The sequence below is a fragment of the Astatotilapia calliptera genome, chromosome 4 (assembly GCF_900246225.1).
Source record: "Astatotilapia calliptera chromosome 4, fAstCal1.2, whole genome shotgun sequence".
In the NCBI taxonomy this organism is placed as follows: Eukaryota; Metazoa; Chordata; class Actinopteri; order Cichliformes; family Cichlidae; genus Astatotilapia; species Astatotilapia calliptera.
The window spans coordinates 11697201-11720506 of NC_039305.1; the positions used below are offsets into that span (position 1 = coordinate 11697201).

The 23306-nt window shown below is 41.4% G+C and overlaps 1 protein-coding gene across 4 annotated transcripts in view; it reads left to right on the plus strand.

The window, feature by feature from the left end:
- kcnt2b (potassium sodium-activated channel subfamily T member 2b) overlaps nucleotides 1-23306 on the plus strand; it is a 44499-nt gene that overhangs the window by 6762 nt on the left and 14431 nt on the right. For all 4 annotated transcript variants that reach the window (XM_026164696.1, XM_026164698.1, XM_026164699.1 and 1 more), the window contains 13 exons: nucleotides 10114-10193; nucleotides 10923-11025; nucleotides 11279-11341; nucleotides 12071-12119; nucleotides 12508-12567; nucleotides 14662-14736; nucleotides 14996-15079; nucleotides 15555-15649; nucleotides 16359-16539; nucleotides 18770-18934; nucleotides 20219-20355; nucleotides 20893-20956; nucleotides 21918-22026. In XM_026164696.1, coding sequence (XP_026020481.1) covers nucleotides 10114-10193; nucleotides 10923-11025; nucleotides 11279-11341; nucleotides 12071-12119; nucleotides 12508-12567; nucleotides 14662-14736; nucleotides 14996-15079; nucleotides 15555-15649; nucleotides 16359-16539; nucleotides 18770-18934; nucleotides 20219-20355; nucleotides 20893-20956; nucleotides 21918-22026 — 1265 coding nt within the window. The remainder of the gene's footprint in view (nucleotides 1-10113; nucleotides 10194-10922; nucleotides 11026-11278; nucleotides 11342-12070; nucleotides 12120-12507; nucleotides 12568-14661; nucleotides 14737-14995; nucleotides 15080-15554; nucleotides 15650-16358; nucleotides 16540-18769; nucleotides 18935-20218; nucleotides 20356-20892; nucleotides 20957-21917; nucleotides 22027-23306) is intronic.

A 23306-nucleotide genomic window follows, 5' to 3' on the forward strand; every position in this document is an offset into this window, starting at 1 on the left:
AAATGGGCTAAAGCAGCAGAAGACCACACTGGATGGCACTCCCGGCAGCTGAGAATGAGAAATGAGTGACCCAATTCCTACTGGCTCACCAAAGTTGTCAACAGAAAATGGAAAATACTTTACCTGTTCTGATGAGTCTTGGTGCAAAGAACATTTAAAAATGGATGTATGTTGCCTTCTATCAACAGTTTCAGGCTGTTGGTTCCCTTTTCTGATTACAGTCTGGCCTTCATCTAATGGCTGCTTCAAGCAGGGTAAGGTGTCATGTCGCTAAACCATCAGAATGGTTTCTTGAACGTGACATTGAGGTCACTGTACTTAAATGGCTTCCACAGTCACCAGAGCTCAGTCTAACAGAGCACCTCTGGGATGTGGTGAAACACGACATTCACATCATGGCTGTGCAGCCAACAAATCTGCAGCAGCTGTGTGAGGCTATTGAGCCAATATAGACCAAACTCTCAGAGCAACACTTCCAGCACCTTGTTGAATGTGTGCCATGAAGAATTAAGGCAGCTCTGAAGGCAAAAGGAGGCAAAAGGAGGTTCAAGATCTGCATATTAGTGGTTCATTTCAAATTAATTTCTAATTTCTAATTAATTTCTAATCGTTATTCTCCTTCAAAAAAACTGTCATATTAAAATGAAAGCAGTTTTGGATCTATAGATGCATATAAAAAGAAACTCACAGTCAGCTAAACCTCAAAACCACTTTTTGATTTCTTTCTAGATGTAAAACTAATATAGTAACATAGTAATAGTAATCATATAGTAATTACAGAGGCAGTTTCTGCTCTGGTTTATTGTATTTGATATGCATTTTTTAACACTATTGAAAGAAAATGATGGCAGTTTCTCTTATGGTCATCTAGATTCATGGTTATTTGTTTTTATTTGTTTTTATTTTTTCCCCACCGCTGGAGCTTAGTAACCACAAGATTGAATTCCCTAACCAGCCTTTCAGTTTTAGATGAGTGCTGTCAACACTTAAGTGCCTTCCTGCTGTGGATGCTAACACAGCCATAGAGCTGACTAGCATGTGCCTGACCGCTTCTGGGCTCTTGCCGTGTTTGGATGTTGCTGGAAGGTCCCATGGCATCAGAGTGGGGGCAGCAAGCTGTGCTACACTATTGTGGGAGATCACAAATGCAGTTGTCCACTGATTGAAGCTCCCCTATTCCCAAACTATGTTAGCTTAATACACCTCAGGAGTTATCTTTGAAATCCAAGAAGCCCCAGGGACACCAGGGACAGTGAAGAGAGATGATTCCTCTCATGTTTCACTCTTCTTTGCATCTCACGTCGTCTTCAAAGTGGTTATTTGGCAATAAAAAAGATGAATATCTTATGTTGACATAATCAAATGCTAAATGTCTGAGCATATCTGAAACTAAAGTAATCTTAAGAGACTTGGGAGATAGGATGGCATTGCGTGATTTTTAATGACTTGCATCAATTCAGCCTATATTTTGTTTCATGATAAGAGAAATTAATGTCTCTCTTTTTTTTTTCCTTTTTTTTTTAGTGAGGAAATAGTGCCAAGGCAGAGGAGGTGCATTTCTCTAAATTCAACCTTTAAAATGAACCATCATGTTCTGTTCTTCCTTCAGGTGAACAAAACAGACTGCATCTATGTGTCAGCAGATCCTTTAAGCAATAAGCAGCAGATGATAATTTCAGGAAAGGGTGAGGTAAGATGACTACACTAGGAAGCAGCGGTGGATGATGGCTGAATCATGCGTACAGATAATATGTATCAAATTTTAATCAGTGGGAAACCAGAGTTTGCTCAGGAAATGGTTCAGACCAAAGACTCCAGTGCTATTTTCTTATTGTCAGTATGCTTTAAATTACCTTGCACATTTCTTGTAAACGATGGCCCCTTTGCTCCTGCTGTTCTTTGTCCTGGCAAATATCTACTGAGAATCAGTCATGGCACTGACATGTGTGGATTCTTTTCCCCCTCAGTTACAGAGTGAAAAACAAACAATAAAAAGACAACACTTTTAAAACCTCGGTCATAATTGAATGATAATTAAAGCGTAGCTTTTTGTGGTAAAATCAATTTCACAACAGCTATGATTGGTATTTAGAAAGAGGGGCAAAACGGAAACGGCTGCATCTTTTATATCATTCCTCAGTCCGTGTTATCTCTTGCATTGAGGTCTTAGAGAAAAAAAAAACCTTTTAACCACAAGAAATGGATTTTCATTTAGCAAGGATATGGACACATATTCTCATTCCAATCTCTTCTGTATTCTTTTTCACCTCACTTCAAAATTGTCAAACACATGTAATGGCTGCATCAATGGGAACACCTTCCTTAAAAACCTTTACGCTGTATGTGTGCGCTGCTCTCATCCTTTTAGAGATTAAAAGCATTTTATTGATTCTAGCACTTCTTCTGTACGTCTTAGAAGTTTGAGGGATGAATTGACAGTTTTAAACCTCTTCAATTGTATGGGAAAATAAATGTGCAATGATGTCTTTTATGGCCCGCACTTGCCCCCAAAAAGCTGCGTAACAGCCAAGCCTGTAAATATCAAGCCAGTCGTGTTGCTGTGCTATGAAACACAAGCACAGTCTGGAGGATCTGCTGCCAGCGTGTCTGTGCCAGACACCACGGGACACCCCCAGAGGTTCCTCATCTATTGCCCAACAGGTCAGAGCTTTTTTGGAGGCTTTGATGTTTTGGCTGATCTGTGTAAATGTCACCTGCGTTTGGAAGTGCTTCAGGACTATTAATTGTCTGCCAGGACGATCATTTGCTCTTTGCTTAGCACTGTAGTTTTATCTGATGGACTCAATTTGGACTGATCAAAGTAAAGCAACTGTATTTATTAAATACCTCATGGGGGGAAAAAAGGTGTAATTAAAGGATGCATCTGTGGCCTGAATGGATGCACAACTTGTAACCTTTGTAAAGTGTTTTTACTGAGAGTTGTTCAGGTAAAGTAATCAACAGGTGCACCTGTAGTTTAGCAGCTTACTTGGTTTTTTTAGTCATCATGTGTCTGAATTATGCTTATGCCAGTAAAGCTAAATTGAATTGGACTGGATTGAAAAACCCAGTTCCAAAGAAAAAGGGGGGAAAAGCCATCACTGACCTTTTACCCAGCAGACATCTTGGCTTATCACAGTAGGGAAAGCACAGGTGGAATTAACAATGGCTCGGTTCTCTTTAGCATCCCACTAACTACGGCAGCATGCATAAAAGCAGCACCTCCACTAAGTAGAACTGAGCCATCAATAACACACCCGAGCATCCCTGCTGTGACACGAGGACGGAGCAGCCGAAGCTGGATTAACTCAAACCGACTGGCACAAGTGTCCACGGGCTCTCTCCTCTTACAGGCCTGTAAAATACAAAAGGTTTTTATTCATTCGTGTACATAAAAATTATTAACTTAGCAGGAGTATTATCACTGCCATTGAAAATGATCATTATTTACTCATTTAATTCATGCGCAGATTGGAGTCTGCTGTGAAAAGGTGTGACTCACAGTCTCTCGTGTGCGCTGGTAGCCATAGTCCTTACAGTAGGGAGAAAAAATGTGGTATAATAAGACTGATTATAATCGCTGGAACATCAGCTTGACAATTTGAGGAAAGATTTGACTGTGGAAAAAAAAAAAAGTCTGTGAACTACAGAATATCTAGTTTCCACCCTTCCACCCATTGCTTTAATGACAGCTTGTTCTCAGTCTGGTGGGACTCCACAACATGAGATAACCCATGTTATCCTAGCATGAGCTCTCATTGTTCTGGAAAGCTCTTTCCTTTTTATACTTATTTAACCTTTTTTTAAGCAGGAAAATGGGACTCTTGAGGTTTCAAATCTCTTCTGCAAAACTCAGCAGCTTGTTGAGATGCTGGGATGTTTGGCTTTTTTAATATTTAGGTGCAGCTTTAACCCTCATCCTACTAACATATCTAACTGGCTGGAGTCTTCCTGGGGATTTCTTAGAGCTTTATTATTGCAAAACTGAAATCTATACTTTCTTTTTTAATCCGAAGCACAATCCACTGTATTACTTATTATCCTGGTGTCACTTAGTTTTCAGTCATTTTAAGGAAACATTATTTGCTTACTTATTTGAAATTCTGTCAGTAAAGGATTATGAGCAGAATCTCTGACAAAGGGCTTTTTTTCATTGTGCAGGGACTGAACAAACAACTAAAATTAGCCAAAGCTAAACATACACTACAGGCAGCTCTAGCATACAGTTGCCACATGCATTGCTCAGGGCATGTTGGCATGTGACAAGAGGAGCAAATAGTTGCTGTCGTCCTGTTTGAGTTTTCAAACAGATTTTCCAGCCGAGCGTTGGTCGGTCACATCAGCAGGTGGATGTTTCCTCACTGCTGCTCGGATTGGGGCTTGCAATGTAGCAGCATCAGCTCGTCTATTCTCCAGCTGTTTCATGTAGCCTTGGTGATGTTTCCAATATTCTAGTAACTTCCAGTCTGGGCGATTCCAAATCCAGATAATAAATGCAGCAATGGAGTTTTTCTTCTTTAAAATGCCTGGCAGAGTACTCCAATCCTTGATACTGTCCGATGTTTTACTGTAAGACTAACTTTATATGAGGTAGATGTGCATTCTATACACACTATATAATCAGCCAATCACATGACAACATCTTAATCTACTGAGGCCTATAAACGTGCTCAAGACAGCCTGCTAATATTCAAAGAAAGTCAATTTAAGTAACTTTGAATTTGGCAAGTTTTTTGGTGCCAGGTGAGCTGTTATAAAGAGTTCAGAAACTGCTGATTTATGGGGAAGTTCCTACACAACCATCTTTAGGATTTACAGAGAATGAGTCTAAAGTAGAGATAATATCCTGCGAGGTACAATGCTCTGGGTGAAAATACCTTATTGTTGCCAGAGATCAGAGGAGAAAAGCCAGACAGCTTTGAGGTGATAGAAAGGCAATCGTAACTCAAATACACACAATTTAAAACCAAAGTATACAGAGCAGCATCTCTGAATGCACACACGCTGAAGCATATGGGCTACAATAGCATAAGACCACACCCAGTGCCAGGGTTTCAGCTAAGAACAGGAAACCGAAGCTCCAATTCACAAAAGTGGTCCTCAAAATTGGAAAAACGTTTTCAGGTCTGAATGAATTATGACCACATTATGACATGTTATTCCAACAGTATAACATGAAATCATCTCTAATTGGTAACAGCCTCTACAGTCACCAGAGCTCAATCCAGCAGACCACCATTGGGATGTGTTGCAATGGGTAAATGCACAGTGTATGGTAGTAGAACAGGAAATTCTATCATGGATGTGCAGCAGTTGTGTGGTGCTACATGTCAATATGGGAATAAATATCTGATGAATGTTTCCAGCATCTTGCTGAATCTGTGCTGGGAAGAATTTAAACAAAAGGAGGTTCAAACGGTTACTATCATGGTGTACCTAATAAAGTGTCGGACGAGTGTATAAATGTCATTATATGTTATTGACTTTCATTGCAAGCAGCTAGTGTAATTTTTTTTATGTGTATTCCAATGAAAAACTCCCCCTCTCGTGTATTAAAGCACATTTTAATATTTTCTTTGGACTTAATTTTCCAAAGGCATCATCTTTTCATTCATTAAACATAACAAGCTTTGATTTCCCTGATAGAATCTTTGCCTCGATTACTTTATTTTCCTGCTTGTTCTCTGTCACTGGTATGACTATTATTTCAGAGTTTTAGTGTGGAGGTCGTAATGAGCCTATGTTGTGCTGCTTTGTGCGCATAGATTTGGGTTTCTTTAGTCTCTTCCACTGTGTCATTAGACGGCCAATGCTGTGTCATTATGGAGCTCAGGCATGGGTGGAAGCAGCAGGAGAACGAGGTTCAGCTCTCTTTCTCTCTCTCTCTCTCTCTCTCTCTCTCTGTCTCTGTGTTTCTCAGAGATCCTCCTCCGCATGTCCCCTTCTGTCTGTCTGTCCATCTGTCTGCGTCTGTTTAACTACATTTATCTGTCTGTATTTCAGTCCTCCCTCTCTCCCTCTGCCTCCCCGTCACACACGTCCATGCAAATGTGAAATCTCTCCAGGCTCGTTTTTGTAATGCTTCTTTAGTCACGTGCTCTTGTTTCCAGCTGTTAAAGCTGTTAGTTTTACTCCAAAAGATAATTTTCGCTGGTTGTAAATAATTAGCTTGATCAATCAACGTTATTGAAGGAGCGTCAGAGCAGAGAGTGAGAGGAGAGGACCTCTATGGGAGTTTCTCCCTCATGATGAATCTCGCTGTTCCCCAGTTCAGTGACATATGTTATTTTCTGCACAACATGAGCCAAACCAGTTTTCCCCCACAATTATCTAATCGTTTATTTTCATTTCACTTTTTTAGAAGGCCTTGGGGCGGGAACGAGGCTATTGCCCAGGGGTATCATCGTGATGTGATTGCTTGTCTTTTGTTTTGAAATAATGCTCTTTATGAGTTTTTAATATGTTTTTCTCCTCCACCTTCCCCTTAGATTAAAGTTCCCGACTTTCAATCTATCCTACGGCTCAAGTCTTTATTGGGCTATATTTCCACTTTACTTTTCATCCTCTATTGTACACTCAAGTGGAAAAGCTTCTGCTTAGAGAAATACATCAAGGCTAGAATGACCTCTGAAATTATCCTCTTCTCGTCTCACAAAATATGAAGAGGCTTTGAGGACTTTCTGGAATGAATAAATACTCAGATGGCAGGATTTAAGAACGTATGTCACCTAAATTGTCCTAAGATGAGAACAAACAGGCGATAAAAATGTTTTGGCGCAGGAGAGCAAAACACTGTCACCGTCAGATCTTAAAGTGCAGCCTGAGATGTATGTGGTTGTAAAAGGCCAGATAAGTTCAAGGGAAAGTAAAAATTTGAGTGTTTACCTTTTTTGTTATGAGGATGATAACCAGGAACTTGGCACAGTGGAGCTTTTCAAAAGAAGCCCCACTCAAGAATGTAAGAGGAGCTGATGTTTACTAGAATATAGTGTAGCTTTAGACATAATCAGAAAGGTTACTTTTGAAATATGAAAGCAATGCAGAAAGTGTCTTAGATGCTGTTTGACCAATTTTAATTAACCCGTGTCTCATGTTTAGTTCCGGTAAACCTGTTTTCATTGTTTACCAAAAGGAAAAATGACACAATTTATTACCATTTTGAACCTCAGACTTCTTGTTTTTGGCTCATTTCCTGTGACAAACGTATAAAATAAAACTCTTTCAATGACTTTATACACACACATTGACACTACATGTGTGGTTTTCGGGACTACACTGATTCCGTGTACCTTTGTCCACACTCTGTCCTCCTTCTACATGGCCTGCTGTATGTCTGCAGAAACCATCTGTAGTTTGTCACGCTTTGTCCCTGCTGCAAATTGGTGGTGGGACACAATAAATAAATAGTTTTGCCTGAGTTGTTACTTATCGATCAGTATTTATCATTTATTCATTGTTGGGACTAATATGTAATATGGCATGAACATGATTCACTTCTAATTTATTTCAAAGAAATAAATTTCAGTAGGGCTAAGAACCCTTCCTTTAATTATACTTGTTCAAGATCAACACGTTTTTTTCCCTACCTGTTAGGATGGTTAGGTCAGGATTATTTTTTCAGTTTCTAAAACATTTTATCAAAAAAAAAAAAGAACAGCACTTTTATTCATAAATGTTATCTAACTGAGGCAAATTCCAAATATTAACCACTAATAAAATAAACATCTGTTAGTTTTGTTTGTTTGTTTGTTTGTTTTTTACATAAATTGTTGTTAAGGGGTGTATTGATTTAACACGAAAATGCAGTGGGTCCACCAGACCTGCCAACACTAGCTGACTGGAAATACTAAAAGTGACCCTTAAAAGATGGCAAAGTGCACAGTAATGTGACCTGACACTGGATATAAAACTTTAACCACAAATAAGGTTATTGTAGAATAGAATGCCTTTTATTGTCACTAAACACATGTACAGCTGAATTATCCAGTCTAACACTTTATAGTAGCCATTGTTAATAATGTGGAATATGTTATGTTAATTACACTTTAATTACACTTTATAATAGATTTTTAAATATAAATTTGCATTTCTTAAATAATTATTAGTTACTTGCTGAGCTTTGGATTGTTTTTCCAGTCAGTGCCAATCACAGGACAAAAAAAATAATATACTCTGAAAACTGGTTACATATTTTTATCGAGATTGGTTCTTTCATTTTTGTCCAAAATGTGGAGCTAGGGTACTTTTTATCATGACGACACGCACCTCCCAGAGTTTTAAAGAGAATGTAAGTTGGCTAATGGGTGGAGGCAGCAGTCTACATCCAAAAATTCTAGATAGCAGTTAATGTACTTTTTTTTTTTTTTTTTACATACTAATTAGTTTCATTTTCACTCACCATTTAGATTTACAAACTAAAACAACTTGTCTGTGGTTTAGGAAAAAGACTTTGATGCTCAAGTGGACCCAGTAAATTGAAATACGATGCCAACAGTGCCGTGCCCAAGTGTCCACCTTTGAGGAGTTAGACAGGATACACTTATAATACAGTAAAACCTTTACTAGAAAACTACAATAGCATTGTAATCATTAAAAAATACACAGTGTTGAACTCTCACTACATAATATCGTAAATTGTAACATTACTAACGAAGAGTAAACATGTTATAATTTGTAAAACTAACTGTTTTTTTTTTTTTTTTTTGTTTTTTTCAACAGTAAAACTAACTGTTGACTAAAGTTTAATTAACTAACTACACTGAGTTTGACTCCACAGGGGGAGACAGTATCCATATTGCAAACAATACGGTGCCGTTGCACATCTCTGGGCTTTCGCGAGCCCGTGCTCATCTGGATTTCTATTATTTTTGTGTGTTTTTCATCATGTGTGTGAAAGCATTATTGTCAGCAATCTGCTCAGAGCGCAGGGAACCATCGACAAGTTGCAGCGGGGCCATCAGCTCCGGTGGCTGAACACTTTCCACAAGTGTGTGTTTGCTCACATGTGCTCATAAGAGAGGCAAGGAAAAAGACACTGAATTCTGCGTTGCCATAGTAACAGAGACGACAATTACACCCCCCCCCAACAAGCCCCCCCCCCCCCCCCTTTGCTGGGAAGGTGTGTAGTTTTATCTTGATTTGTGTGCACCTCATGGTGGTATAACGTCACTCTGGAACCCCGGGAAGGCTCCCCCACAACCTCTTCAACCACCGCCACCAATGCCGTCACCTCTTCCTCTTCCTGCAGACAGGAGAATAGACCACAGTTGTTCTGCCTCTCTTTCATCTGCCTGTGTTGTGTGAGACCACCGGCGTGCCGGGCCTGGCGTTTTTATCCTCGACCTGAGTCATCCACTCTTCCCTCCATAGGATGAAAGGGGAGCTACTGAGAATTCTCCCCCGAGGTGGTCAGACAGGAAATACAGTCTATGTGTGACAGTGCCTGATTATGTGTCTGTACACATGTAAGAGGTGTCTGAAGAGTGGCTCTTCATCATATCTCTCCACAAGAATCCATGTCAGATGGCCACATGAATGGTCTAATAATACTAATGACCCAGTTGCAGGTGTGTGTTTCAGGGCCATGTGTGTACAGTAATGTGTGTGCGTGCGGGCCCCTCTAACAGGAGGGTGCCAGAATGAAAAGGGAGAAAGAGCAGTAATTATGGCCTCCCATGTTCAGCAGAAACATCAGAGGGAAGTAATTTGTTGCTCTATATTTAATCAGTGGAGATAACGAGAGTGACTGCAGCTGTCTGGGCCTATGGGCAGGCGGACAAGCAGGAACACCATTTCCTCCAAAACCCATTAGTCTTTAATGCAGCAGTCCACAGCATCTTATTTACATACTTTTCCGTGGTCACATAATCATTATCACCCTTTCTATGTCGAATTTGTTCAATTGTGTTGTTTTTCTTCATCACCTTTACCCTGTTTTATCTCATAGCACTTCACTCGCTTCCTCTCATCTGTCTCATGACTTGACTCCAGCTATTTTATTTCCTCAGTCACCTGAAGCAGTTTCCTAGTACTTTTCCTCTGGGTTCTCTTGTACCGTCGTTATCTCCATTTGCCTATTACTGACTCTGCCCATCTCTCCATCACCTCTCTTAGGGTGCAGGTGGAGTTTTATGTGAACGAGAACACTTTTAAGGAGCGCCTCAAGCTGTTCTTCATCAAAAACCAAAGATCCAGTAAGTTGCCCGTGTTCGGGATCACGCTTTCCCTGGTTGAGTGAATTTCTTGTCTGCTGTCTTCTTTTTTAAACCACTTGTTCAGCTGAACACGTGTTTCGTTTTAATGTGTGGTGTGCTGCCATTCTTGCTCTGCATTTCATCACCAGTTATTCAACTTGTCCACTCTCTGTGCCTGCTTAAAAGTCTGTGTAGCGGGTTTGATTATCAGTGTGCTCATTTACAAGGATGGTGTACAGTAATATTAATATTTCTACATTTCTACTGAATACACAAGTTGCTTTTTGGGGGGGAGGTAATTGGCTTATTGTGAATTATCAAGGGGTTGTTTACTAGTTAGGCAATATACTACACGCGTGCACTTCAGCTACATTAGGCCAAGCATTGTTAGTCCTAGCCAGAAATGCACATTGAAAAGATGAGATGAATTAACTTTCAGAAGGACTTTCAAGCTTTCTGGTAGTGATAATTAGTGGTATATGAAATACTCCTAGTTGCCCAGAGGATTTATTTCTTAAGAATTTGTGTTATGTCTTCATTGAAGCTTTAATCATAACAGATTCAAAGAGCACTGCACTGCTTAAAAGAATCCTGCAGAGCTTTATTCGGTGTCACATTTTTAAATCATGCATCAAGGATATTGATAGCATTGAATAAATTGTATCTTCATAAATTCTGCCGTATTGGTGTTGTCTTTGACTCGCTGGCTATTTCTTTTTCGAACTGCAGGTCTGCGAGTGCGAATGTTCAACTTTTCTCTAAAAGTGCTGAGCTGCCTCCTCTACATCGTCCGAGTCCTGCTGGACAACCCGCAAGAGCAAAGACAGGACTGGTGAGCAATATGGCGTGAACGATGGCTCAACTGGGTAAAAGAAGGTTCTCTGATAGCAGGAGCAAAAGCAACAAGTCAATAGAGGGGACAGCAGTGTGTATGTGTGTGTGTATAAAGTATCCCGTAACTTTATGGAGGAAGAGAAAAACAAGTCTGGAAACTGAACCGTTTAGTGGCTCAGTCCAGTTTTGATGAAAGCTGCTGGGATGAAGACGTCTTATTCATGCTGTTCATGTGGTTTTACCCCCTGCAGTGTGAGCGGAGTTAACTGCACCAAACAAAACACGTCATCCCGTCCATGGAGTGAGTTTGACTGGTAAGCATGCAAGGCTTTAATTAGGAGTGATGGCTTTAGCCTGCAGAATAGGACCATGAAACCATCCTGGGATACTTTGATCCACGACACCAGCTCTCCGGCCGGAAATGTTGTATAATGCAATCAATGCGACTTTGCTTAACTGATGCAATCCACAATGTTGATATTAAACATTACTGATCCACCTTCGTTTATCACGATTCAGCTGTATGGATTACCTGCCAACATAATATGCACGCAGTGCCTGTGCAGCCTAATCAACAGTGATCTAGTGAAGACAGAGTATCTAATATACAGGAGCAGAGAGAGAATCCAGGAGGTGTGTTTGGACCTGGGGCCTTGCCCTGTCTCCTGCTCAGGGACCTATTGATCTAATTGGTGGCTGATGACATTGGCTAAGCTCTGGCGCCAAATGAATAAGGAGCCTGACTCAGTGAGCTCAGGAAAGGGATGGGCCACCTCCTGCTCCAGGCAGTAGACTTGTAGCATCGTGCCAAGCAGCCTTAAGCCCAGGTTCTTTTTTTTTTCCTCTGGGGGAGTGGGGGGTTACTTTCCTTTAACCTCATACAATATGATAATTATCCAGTTATGATGATTATACAGTATTATCAGCACAGTTTAATTAGTCTAGTGTAATTTTAACATTGTCTGCCTGTTTTTTTTTTCTCTTTCTTTGTGACATCTGTCTCCTCCACTTTGCATTCTTCCCTTTTTTTCCCACCTCTGCAGGAAGCTGATCATCTGGGTTGACAGACCTCTACCGCTGTGGGCACTGCAGGTTAGATACATCTGTAACATTCCCATGTAAACAAGGCCTCCATTTTTGTGTCTGATCACTTCTGCATGCACAAATGCACAGAAGTCAAAATATCTGCGTATGCTTTAACGGCTTATTGCCAATTCAATTTAGGTCACATTATTTCAGCTCATTCTTACTTGACATATATTTACAGTTACAATGTGGTTACCCACACATACATATAAATGTACATCAGACACCAGGCTGTCTCTTGCTTCACTTAAACCTGTTCCTTCTGAAGCTCAAACATCAGCACACCCACTGATTCCACCCACGCTCCCCATCTCTGCGACTCCTAATTTCTGTGTCTGCTCTCCCTCTGTCTGTTTCTCCACATTACTCTCTCTCTCGCTCTCTGTTTTTGCAGGTGCTTGTGGCTTTCATCAGCTTTTCGGAAACTATGTTACTCGTGTATCTCAGCTACAAGGTGAGCCACTCACACGACCCCATTGGCCAGCCTGTTTGTGGTGGTGTATGTGGGGGATTTGGATGGATTTCTGATGCTTGATGGTGGTGACTGTCCACTGGACATTTCTGCTGTGCTATTAAAGTTGAAGTGATGGTATTCTGTCTTTCAACCATAGATCATTTTTACATTAATTTTTAAAAAAAGAAGCTGAAGCTTACAAACTGTGACCTTCTTTGGCACCTAAAATCTCTTTAGTGGATTAAACAAGATTATCTCAATTGATAAAATGTCCTCAAATGAATATTATTTACACCTGCTGTAATTTTATTTGGGTGCCACAGCTCTGCTTTGGGAGCTTTCCTGCTGCCCCTAAATGCTAAGGTGGGGGCAAAAAACTCCATGTAGTCAATGTCCATTTGCTAAAAGTCACAGTCACATAGTCACAGTCAGAAGCAACACGAAAGGAGGATCTGTGATTTGAGGTGGGTTGCAAAGTGGCTTTCAGATGAACAGCAACTATGGCGTGGCACCCTCTATGAGATATTCCCCGGATGTAGAAAATGATATGGTAAATGAACTGTTTTCTATGCTACTACTACTACTACTACTACTACTACTTGAACGCTTGAAGCACTTTATATAACTTGTCTCACTGACCCATTTAGACAAACGTTTATGCAAGGACTCTTTTGAACATTTTACATCACTCTGCCTTTAATCATCAGTTATTATTAAGCTGTGTCTGTCCTCCACAGTGTGTCTCCTCCCTTCAACCCCAATCATTTGCTGCACCTCCCTGAGCCTGACTCTGCTGGAGGTTTCTTCCTCATTACAGGGAGTTTTTCTTTTCCACTGTTGCCAAGTGCTGCCTCATAGGGGGCCGCCTGATTGTTGGGGTTTTCTTTCTGTTATTTTAGACTCTTTACCTTACAGTATAAAGTGCCTTGAGGCAACTGTTGTTGTGATTTGGCACTATATAAATCAAATTAATTTGAATTCTATTGAAGTAAATTCACACTCTTATGAATGCATTGTGAGCAGATCAAACCACCAACCTTCCAATTAGTAGACCACCTGATCTACCTCCTCAGTGACGTCATACCCTGCTTGAACTAATGCTATACCTCTTTTGCTGGTAGATTGAGTAGTTTCCATTTATGGTATAATTGAGCAATGAGTAATTAATTCAATTACTGCTGTTGTGCAACATGCATTAATTGGCACAACTCTCACCTTGGAAACGTGCACGGATGTACCCTGCCACTGTCTGACATCTGCAGGTATAAAACAAACCAAGAATCACCAGCTGGAAGCAGCAAACCTCATCTCCTGCTCAGTTGTTTGTTTGTGTCAAATTCTGGGTTGTAGTCATTTCTGGTGAGTTAATGTGACCTATCGAAGGAGAAGTCTTTTTCACCACCACTCTTGTTTTTTTTTTTTTTTTTTTTTTTATGTCATTGCTGTTTAGGGTAGTCCCTGAAACAGGAATCTCTTTTAGAGAACCAAAAGCAGATTTTCTAGGTACACTCTAATAAATTGACATTTTTTTGTTCTCCTTTGATGCTGCTCCTTTGCTCTTGCATTTGGAAAGAACCTCAGAGCTCCTTGAGGCTTCCTCAGCATTGTCCTGTTATGGACACATTTGAAGCACTTTTGGGGAGGACCGCCCTTCTCCAGGCAGAGGGAAGGCAATTCATCAATGTGTGTCTGGATCTGAAACTATAAGCTTATAAGGCGCTCTCTCTGCAGATTGCTCTGGAGGCTAGAGACCTTAGCATTTAGAGCTGACTGATTCTTGTGGACATAGCCTATGCCTGTCCACCTACACTAGTCAGATTCAGGTCAGCCATATGCAGGCGGGAGAGACATAAAAACAGCTATGGCTGACATCTTAATTGAGCAGAAAGGCTTAGTGGAAACTGAGTAATGCTGCTTCCTTCCTCAAAAGACAGTCATACAACCCTAACACACACCCCGATTTATTGTATGGTGCAAAAGCTCATCAATTTGTTCCCCTGCACTTTGTGGTAACTGGGCCTGTTATGTGTTAATCTGCTAAGGTCGCCAAGACAATGGAGTTTCCTGACCCCTGTGTGTGGTTTGTGTTTCCAGGGCAACGTTTGGGAGCAGGTACTACGTGTCCCTTTCATTCTGGAGATGATCAGCGCTGTTCCCTTCATGATCACTGTAAGTGGAAGGATACGCATTACTGAGCACTGACGACACGGGGAGTCTCTGCAGGCAGCCATTTGTTTTGGGCTTCAAGCACTGTAGTCCCACCCACCTATGAAAAAAAAATCACACATCACTATCCAGTACCTGAAACCGTGAGGATATCCCAAGATGCACAGAACCCCCTTTACTGCCAGAGACCATGATTGTGTAACATATGAAAACAGAGCGATAAGAGCTAAGTAAGCCTAAGCATTTCTTTTTCTCTCGACAGGTGATTTTGCCATCCTTCAGAAATCTCTTCATCCCTGTCTTTTTAAATTGCTGGCTGGCCAAGCATGCTTTGGAGAACATGATAGTAAGTGGAGCGCAATGTCCCTGTCCATTTTTTTTCATCTCAGCATCTCTATTATGCTATTTTGTTGGCATGCAATTGCCCCCCTCTGTTTCCCATTTCAGCTCACCAGTTTTATCTTAAACACTCTCCTACAAAGGTAAATCAGTCAGAAAACCTTTATAATAATAACATGGATTTTATTTCCTGAGGCACTTAACATTCCCTCCCTCAGTCAGTCCAATGACATCCAGCTAACTAAGGCTGCTTCACATTATTTGGTAACCTCCCTCTCCTGCTGCTTTTTATATTCCAGCAATTGGCAATGCCTATCTCATTTTTAGTGCATTTCAATATTCCTGCTTTTTTTTTTTCATTTAAAGTTGTCCTGCTGTCCATCAGCTACATTTCATCCTCGTTTTACACTTGCACAATGCAGCACTTAGCTTGTTGTCATTTGCATACATTGACTCCTATCTGTCTCACCATCTCTCTGCAGAACGATCTCCACAGGGCGATCCAGCGGACGCACTCAGCCATGTTTAACCAGGTGGTGATACTTATCAGCACACTGGTCTGTCTCATGTTTACGTGGTGCGTACCCTTACTGCTGACATTACACTGAGAGCCGGGGCCAAAAAAACACAGGCAAAAAAAGGACATTAGATAGAGGTTGAGTGGGAAGTGAACGGTGTCGCGGCCATGGATGGAGTGAGAAAAGAAAAGAGGGCGAGATTGACGACCATTAGTGTGATACATGCAAAGGCAAAAAAAAAGAGAGAGAGAGAGAGAGCGAGAGGAGAATGAAAAATGCAGCCACTGGAGCTAAGAGAGCGAAAGGCAGAGAGCAGAAAGGTAATTGGTAACTGTAAGAGTGAGATAGAGCTCTGAGATGACAACTGGCAATTTCTTCAGTGCACTGGAGGATGTGGCAGCTTGCTGGTGTGAAAGCCTGAGCTAATCCAGAAGTTCATTCACACAGTATCTCCGACCATTTCCGGGTTTGACATTTGCCTCTTGACTCATCTGTCCCTTAAAAATTATGATATTATGCCCAGCCAGGAGTCGCACACCTATTCATTTTAAAGTATACCATGTTCGATAAATGCACTCGGGCGTGCATTCACTCCCATTTCCACACATTCAAAGTCACACATATAGGCACAGGCGCGAAAAACAGTTATCTGTGGATATTGCCCCTCCACGAGCGCCCATACCTCGCCGAGTGAAGCAGGTGCCTATGGCTTAGGTGTGAAGTCTCTATCTCAACGATGCCCGCTCCTTTTTCTTATTCTCTCATCAGCATTTGCGGCATTCAACACCTCGAGCGAGCGGGCAACAACCTGACCCTGTTCGACTCGCTCTATTTCTGCGTGGTCACCTTCTCCACAGTGGGGTTCGGCGATGTCACCCCACAGATCTGGCCCTCGCAGCTCCTGGTGGTCATCATGATCTTTGTGGCCCTCATTGTGCTCCCCATCCAGGTGAGAAGTGAAAGCGCTAAAGTTTGAGTGCAGAGCAAGTTTAAACAGCACTCAGATTAATTTAAATAAAAGCAGCGGCGGCAAAAATCATTTCGTCCATCTCCATCAATTTTTTTTCAAGCGACCAACAGCTTCGAGCTCTCCTTCAGTTTGTAGTGAGGTAAAAAATAAGAGATAAACTAGCCACAGATGTGTCTAAAACTCATCAGAAATAAGTTAACATTTTTCTTGGTACACAACACATAAAGTCTTCCTACTTAACACTAATATTTTTTGTGTTTCCCCCCCATCACACAATAATGTGATGACTCACTGCAGCCTACATAGATTTGCAAGACTATTTTTATTCAGAGAGCAACAAGAGTGTCTTCCATACTCACTCAATTCCCCAAATCCCTCTCCTGTCATTTAACTGCTCCGCTGAGGGAACCTCATGACAGAGAATTGGAGCAACCGTTTACCAACACACACTCACACAAACACACTATTTGTACAGCGACTGATAAAAACACCCTGACAAATGCACTTGTCCCTCTGTATCCTAACAGTTGTCTCTCATATTTGTGTAAAGCTTTTATCCCTGAGGAAGCTGCACTAGCTGTTTGTCTCCCGAAAGACTCGAAGGCGAAAATATGATAAATTTCCACTGTGTATATACTGTACCTACAGTTAGGAGGTTTTTGTGGGCAGGAAATCTCTCACGCTCTCACTACTGCTACACAAGTGATGACGCTACAAATTGTTGCTAACTTTTTTTCTCTGTTTTTGGTGGCATCAAATAAGCAGACACACACTGTACTGTAGGTGTAGGACTGCATCCTACACAAGCATGATCTCACTATTTTTATTATTTATCTGTGTTGTTTTGTTTCCACGAGCAAGGGCTCCATGGTTGCAAATAACTTCACAAATCATGACCATAAAGACAACTTTGGGGAAATTTGCACTTGCATGCTGTTGATTACTGACGTGGTTATCATGTCATCCTCTTCGGCCCCTCACTCTATCTTTCATCCATAAATACCTTTGACATTTAGAAACTGGCCCACCCCTTTGCCCTCTCTCCACAAACGCAACTCCACCCCCACTCACTCTGCGAGTGTGAGTGTGTCCTTCTGTCTGACTCTGATCCTGCCATGACCAGACTCCAGGTTGCACAGGAGAGCCGCAGAGCACATCAGGATTCAGCCATCGCTCTGGTTCTTATTGCTTCCTCTGTTGATTTTTCCTGTAACTGTCCCCAACACACAACAAATCCACCTCTCTTGCCAAGACATTTTGTGCAATTTTGAGCCTCAAAAGAATCATTATTGTAAATACCATTAAAATAAGAAGTCTGAAATTTAATCCAATTCTCTTGTTTAAAATTCAAATTGCCCAGCGTGAAGAAAAATCACTATACTTTTGTAATAGAGTCTAAAAGAGGACGAAATAAAACACATTTGTTGTAGCTGGATGATGCTTTTACCCTTTAATAAGCCGACATTATCTCAACATAAAGGTGATCACATTTATCTGGGCCAAAATGATTAGTTCATAGAGAAAAACTGCACACTAATGAAATATGCCCATTGAAATCTGATAGATGTAGGTGTATGGCCAGAAACATCGGAGATTCATTGTGACTGTGGCTGATAAACTTAAAAATCATGAAAATATGTGTGTTCAGACCAACAACAGTATCAACCATGATTTTGTGGAGAACTGCTTACATGGAGTGAGACAAAATTGCATCATGATAGTTCTTTCTGGACCTGCTGGAATCACCGGGGGAACAAACGGGATAATAAATGCTCCTTTTCTCCCCTCAGACTGAATGAAGTGTCAGGTGTAAAATAGCTTGTTATTTTGCTGTGGAAATCTGCAAGAAAGTAGATCACTCTTACATCTGTTAAAACCTCAAACTACCCATTTATTCGCACAACTTTCCAGAGCTCAGACAAAAAAAACAACAAAAAAGTCTCTCTGTGGAGCTCTCTTTAAGCCTACTGTTATTTCCATGCCCTGCCTTCCCATGCTAATATCCGCTATCATGTTCCATTCATTCGCTATGCTGAACTAACTTCCACCTGTCTTAATTCCCCTCAAACACTCTCCCTAATCACATGGAAACACTATATAGTACAAGGCATTGTTTTCTTTTCATGTACCACCTGGCTCCTCCCTGTATCCAGGCTAACTTAATCCAGTTTCCATCTGTTGAATGTGATGGATGTTTTTCTCAATGCAGTTTGAGCAGCTGGCCTTTCTGTGGATGGAACGACAGAAGTCTGGAGGAAACTACAGCCGCTACAGGGCACAGACGGAGAAACACGTGGTTCTGTGTGTCAGCTGTCTCAAGATCGACCTCCTCATGGACTTCCTCAATGAGTTCTTCGCTCACCCCCGGCTACAGGTCTCTCCAAATGGTTTTAAGTAGGACAAGGGGGAGGTTGGGGGCTCTTGTGTGTGCACATTTGTTGTCTGTAATGATCCTCTCCAGGTGCCAGGTCGACTGAGTTTAAGGCAGAGAATGAACTTTTCAGTAGGAAAAATTAAACCGCTATCTTATTCATTTGAATGAATGTGTGCATATTTATTTGTTTCTTTGGGGGTTATTTTGATTGGTCTGCTCCACAGGTGGGGTTTAAAGGGAATAAAATATCTCTCTAAATATCATCTATAGTTTTGGGGCTAAATCTAGGACTCTACCAGGGTGGCTTTGCGTTATTCACACTTCTGTTGTTTGAGATAAGCAGTTTTTGCACCTGTCCACTTTATTCTTAATGGCTTTTTCTGCCCTGGAAGCAGTGCTTCTAGCTCACCTCACCACACTAAGGTGACCATACAAATTTACACACAATACTCCACAATGACAAAGTGAAAAGAAATTGCTTGAACTTATTGCAAAATGTAAAAAACAACAACAACAACAACAAAAAATAACATGTACCAAAAAGTATTCACGGGCGCCGCTACTTTGGGGAGTTTCTCTCGATCTTCTTTGCTGAACCTCTCAAGATCCACCAGGTTGGTTAAGGTATAAAATAGGGAACAAGTGAAACTCTGTGAATACTCTCTAGATGTACTATATAAGGAAATCTGAGCAGTTTAGCACAAAAGTAGGAAAAACAGTTCCATATCCCCAAAGGTTGATCCTGTTCATCTGGACATAGTGTTTTCAGTGGGAGAAACAACCTCACAGCCCATTGTTCCTTCAGTGGTGTTAGTTTCAATTACTATGCAAATGTTCTGTTTATAAGGTCGGGGAAACTTGCAGTCAGCTGAGACTGAAGACTTAGATGAGCCATGAAAACATTTCTCAAACTAAAAACATTACGTCCAGATGAACTGAATCAACTTTTAGGGATTTACTTACCTGGCTGATTGAGCATGCGTCAAGATGCATTTTCCATAGTTTTAAATAGGCCAACTTCATTAATTTGCCTCCTTTGATAAGAGGATCCAATAATGTAACAGTATATATATTATGCAGTGGTTAGTGTAGCTGTGATCTAATTAATTTGATGTATTTTCATTTTTTTGCGTACTTTGAAATTTGGATTTCATTCATTAAAACATTTCTAACTAATTAAATTCCAATTCAATGGCAAGCTTGACAGCATTTCCTCAGGTAGTGTTACCTAAATATAGGTTATAATGTAGGTTAACACCCGTTCCCATGTGTTTGTGTGTGTAGGACTACTATGTGGTGATCCTTTGCCCCGCGGAGATGGATGTCCAAGTTAGGAGGATCCTTCATGTCCCCCTGTGGGCCCAGAGAGTCATCTATCTGCAAGGATCTGCCCTCAAAGACCAAGACCTGATGAGGGCCAAGTGAGTCGCTGAGTCTGAAGTAAACTATTATTATCATCACATCAATCCAGCCTTGAAAAACAGAAATCCACAACAGACCTGAGTTTAGACACCTCGAAATGAAAGGCCCTCGCGTCTGCAAGCTCGAACTCGCAATTAATACCTGTAGCACCTTCAAGCCTTTAAGTAACAGCTGTGATTGCGGTTTGAGTCATATTGCATATTGTTTGGCCCCTGGCTTTTGATAATACAGACGCAGCACCCTAGGCTAGCTTCACAGAGAAAGAAAAGAAAAAGGAGCACAAGCCTGTTTGTTTAATCTCCCCGTCTCCTCGCCTCCTGCTATCTCATCTTTAAATGGCGTGGGCTTGAAAGACACATTGGTACATTTGTTGTTCTATTGTCCCACTTTTTTCCTCTTTTATCCTCTCGCTCAATAACATGACAACACCCTCCTTCCTGTGTTTCATGGCTTCCCCAATTCTCTCTCTCTCCCCCTCTCTCTCTCCCTCTCTCTCCGGCACTCCCAATGCTACATGCTGTACTAACTCCCTCCAGGATGGACGATGCTGAGGCCTGCTTTATCCTCAGTAACCGGTTTGAAGTGGACCGCATTGCTGCTGTACGTGCCTCCCCACTTTCCTGTATTGCCACAACTCCTCACACTGCAAAACATCAGTATAACCAGACTTAGCAAAATAGCAGTTTTCTTTGGTAGCAGCTTTTTATGACTTGGCATTCATTTCTAGCTTGATTATTTCCCCTAACATGTTAATTGCAGTGCAAAAGAACTAAAACTGAGAATAAGAGAAAAACGTGCTTGACATTACAGAGCAACTCTTTAATATTCATATCTTGTAAGCTGGTGTATTACTAGAATAATATCACTATCTCATTTTTAAAATATCAGCGTTCAGGCAATCGAGCATGACTCTCTCATTTGGACTTTTCAAGGTCTGCTAATTGTTAGCACACCTTTTCATGCATCACGAGGCTGACATTTTTACATTTCCGTGAAAAACAACAACAAGTTTTTACTGGAGAGCAACGAGATTTGACACGGAAGTTATTCTTCCATTAACATGCAGCGACGATGCCCTTATTTTTCACCCAACTGATCCGTGAAGTTGAAATTTCAGTTTAGCCATTTCTTTGGTTTGTTGTTAGTACCCGCAAACTGACGTGCCTGTCAGCCACGGCTACTTAGAGTTTTTTCCTTGTTACTAAATTCTAGCAAGATAACCTTTTAGCTCAGAGCGCCGCTGTGTCAGAGTGCAGCCTCGCGCAGCTTTAAACTCCTGTTTTTCCTTTCACTGACTTTTCAAAATTTCTCTCAGGGCTAGTCTTCTTGAGCTCCCTCTCTCCATGCTCTTGCCACAGCCTGTCATAAAATATCAGTATTTTATTACTCTGAGATGTTGCACGGACCATTCAGTTGCTGCATGCAATCAGTGCTTTAAGGGGATTATTATAGCCGAGCTAATGATGGGTTTCTTTCTCTTTTTCTCCCTCTGTTGCACTCTCACGCTCTCTCTCTCTGCCACTCCATTTATCTCACTACTCTCTGTTTCTAATTTTCTCAGGATCACCAGACCATCCTTCGAGCATGGGCGGTGAAAGACTTCGCTCCAAACTGCCCCCTTTACGTCCAGATTCTCAAGCCAGAGAACAAGTTCCATGTCAAATTTGCAGGTGGGCAGTGAGTGTGAAATCAAATTATTGGTCATTTGAATGCAGCTACTATTATTTGATCACACCAGGATGCAGGAAATAATGAAATGGTACCTGATGGCATTGACTCTACAAGTCTCTCTAGAGCTCTAATGGATGAAAGAGCATTCTTCCAAAATGGTATTCCCTCATTTAGTGGACGTCTAAAACATCTCCCACGGGTTGATGTCTGGTAAAGGCAAATGGACTGCTTCTGATAAAGAGCTTTTCTTACTCTAATTGAGTACTCAAAGCACTTTATACAACACGTCTCAGTCACACACACTGTTTATTTTTACTTTGGCTTGCAGACTGGGAGCAGTTAGGGATTAAACCACCGACCTTCCAGTTAGTACATGACCTGCTTTACTTCCTGAGCCACCGTCACCCCGAGGTCATAGCATATGGTAGCTATTCAGAGACCCCTCACGCTCTGTGGATGCTGGCACTGTCATTCCGCTCACCACCACCTCACGCCCCCTCGCTGTGGGGTTCAAGTGTTCAGGTTTTTTTTTATATTCATCGTCTGTGTGTGTTCTCTTGGTCCAATTTGACAGTTGATTTTGCCCAATAATGTGACTGGAATTGCTTTGTCACCGGTGATGATGCGTAGCTGTCTAAAAAGACAGACGATTAGGTAAGCATTTTTACTTTGCTTCCGCAGAGAACATTATGCTCATTTTGGAAAGTTCACCACAATTTTCGAGTGTGCGTCAACAACTGTCGTGCTAAATCTGGATCCTTTCTCTATCAGCGGGCTGCAGCAGCAGCAGAGCTCTCTGTCCTTTCCTGCTCTAAAGAAGTGCCGGACAGATTGGCACAGCTTGGCTTTAAGCCTTCTGAGGGTTTCTGTGAGTTTTTACATTGCCTTTTGGAGAGCTTCCCTTCTTCTCCGGCTCAACAGAAGACGCCAGTCAATCATCTGTGAGTGAAAGAAGAGGACCCAAACTCTCTCTCTCATTCTCTCTCCCACTGTTTCTATTCCACTCGGTCGCTAGCTCACCCTTTCCTATCTCACACATCTCTCTGCCTACAGCCCTGGAGAAAGTCAGACTCAATTCTAGCTTACCGCCCTCATCCCAGCTGTCTCTATCAATGATTAATGTTTTACTTTGCTACCTTGGCAAAGAAAATCCCCTTCATTTGATGAGGTCTGCTGTTAAGCTAACCTGGCAGAAGAGCTCTTACCACAGGCAATTCTCCTGCAGCGCAGGTTCAACTCCACACTGGCACAGGCAGACCTTGTTGGCCTTTTTTATAAG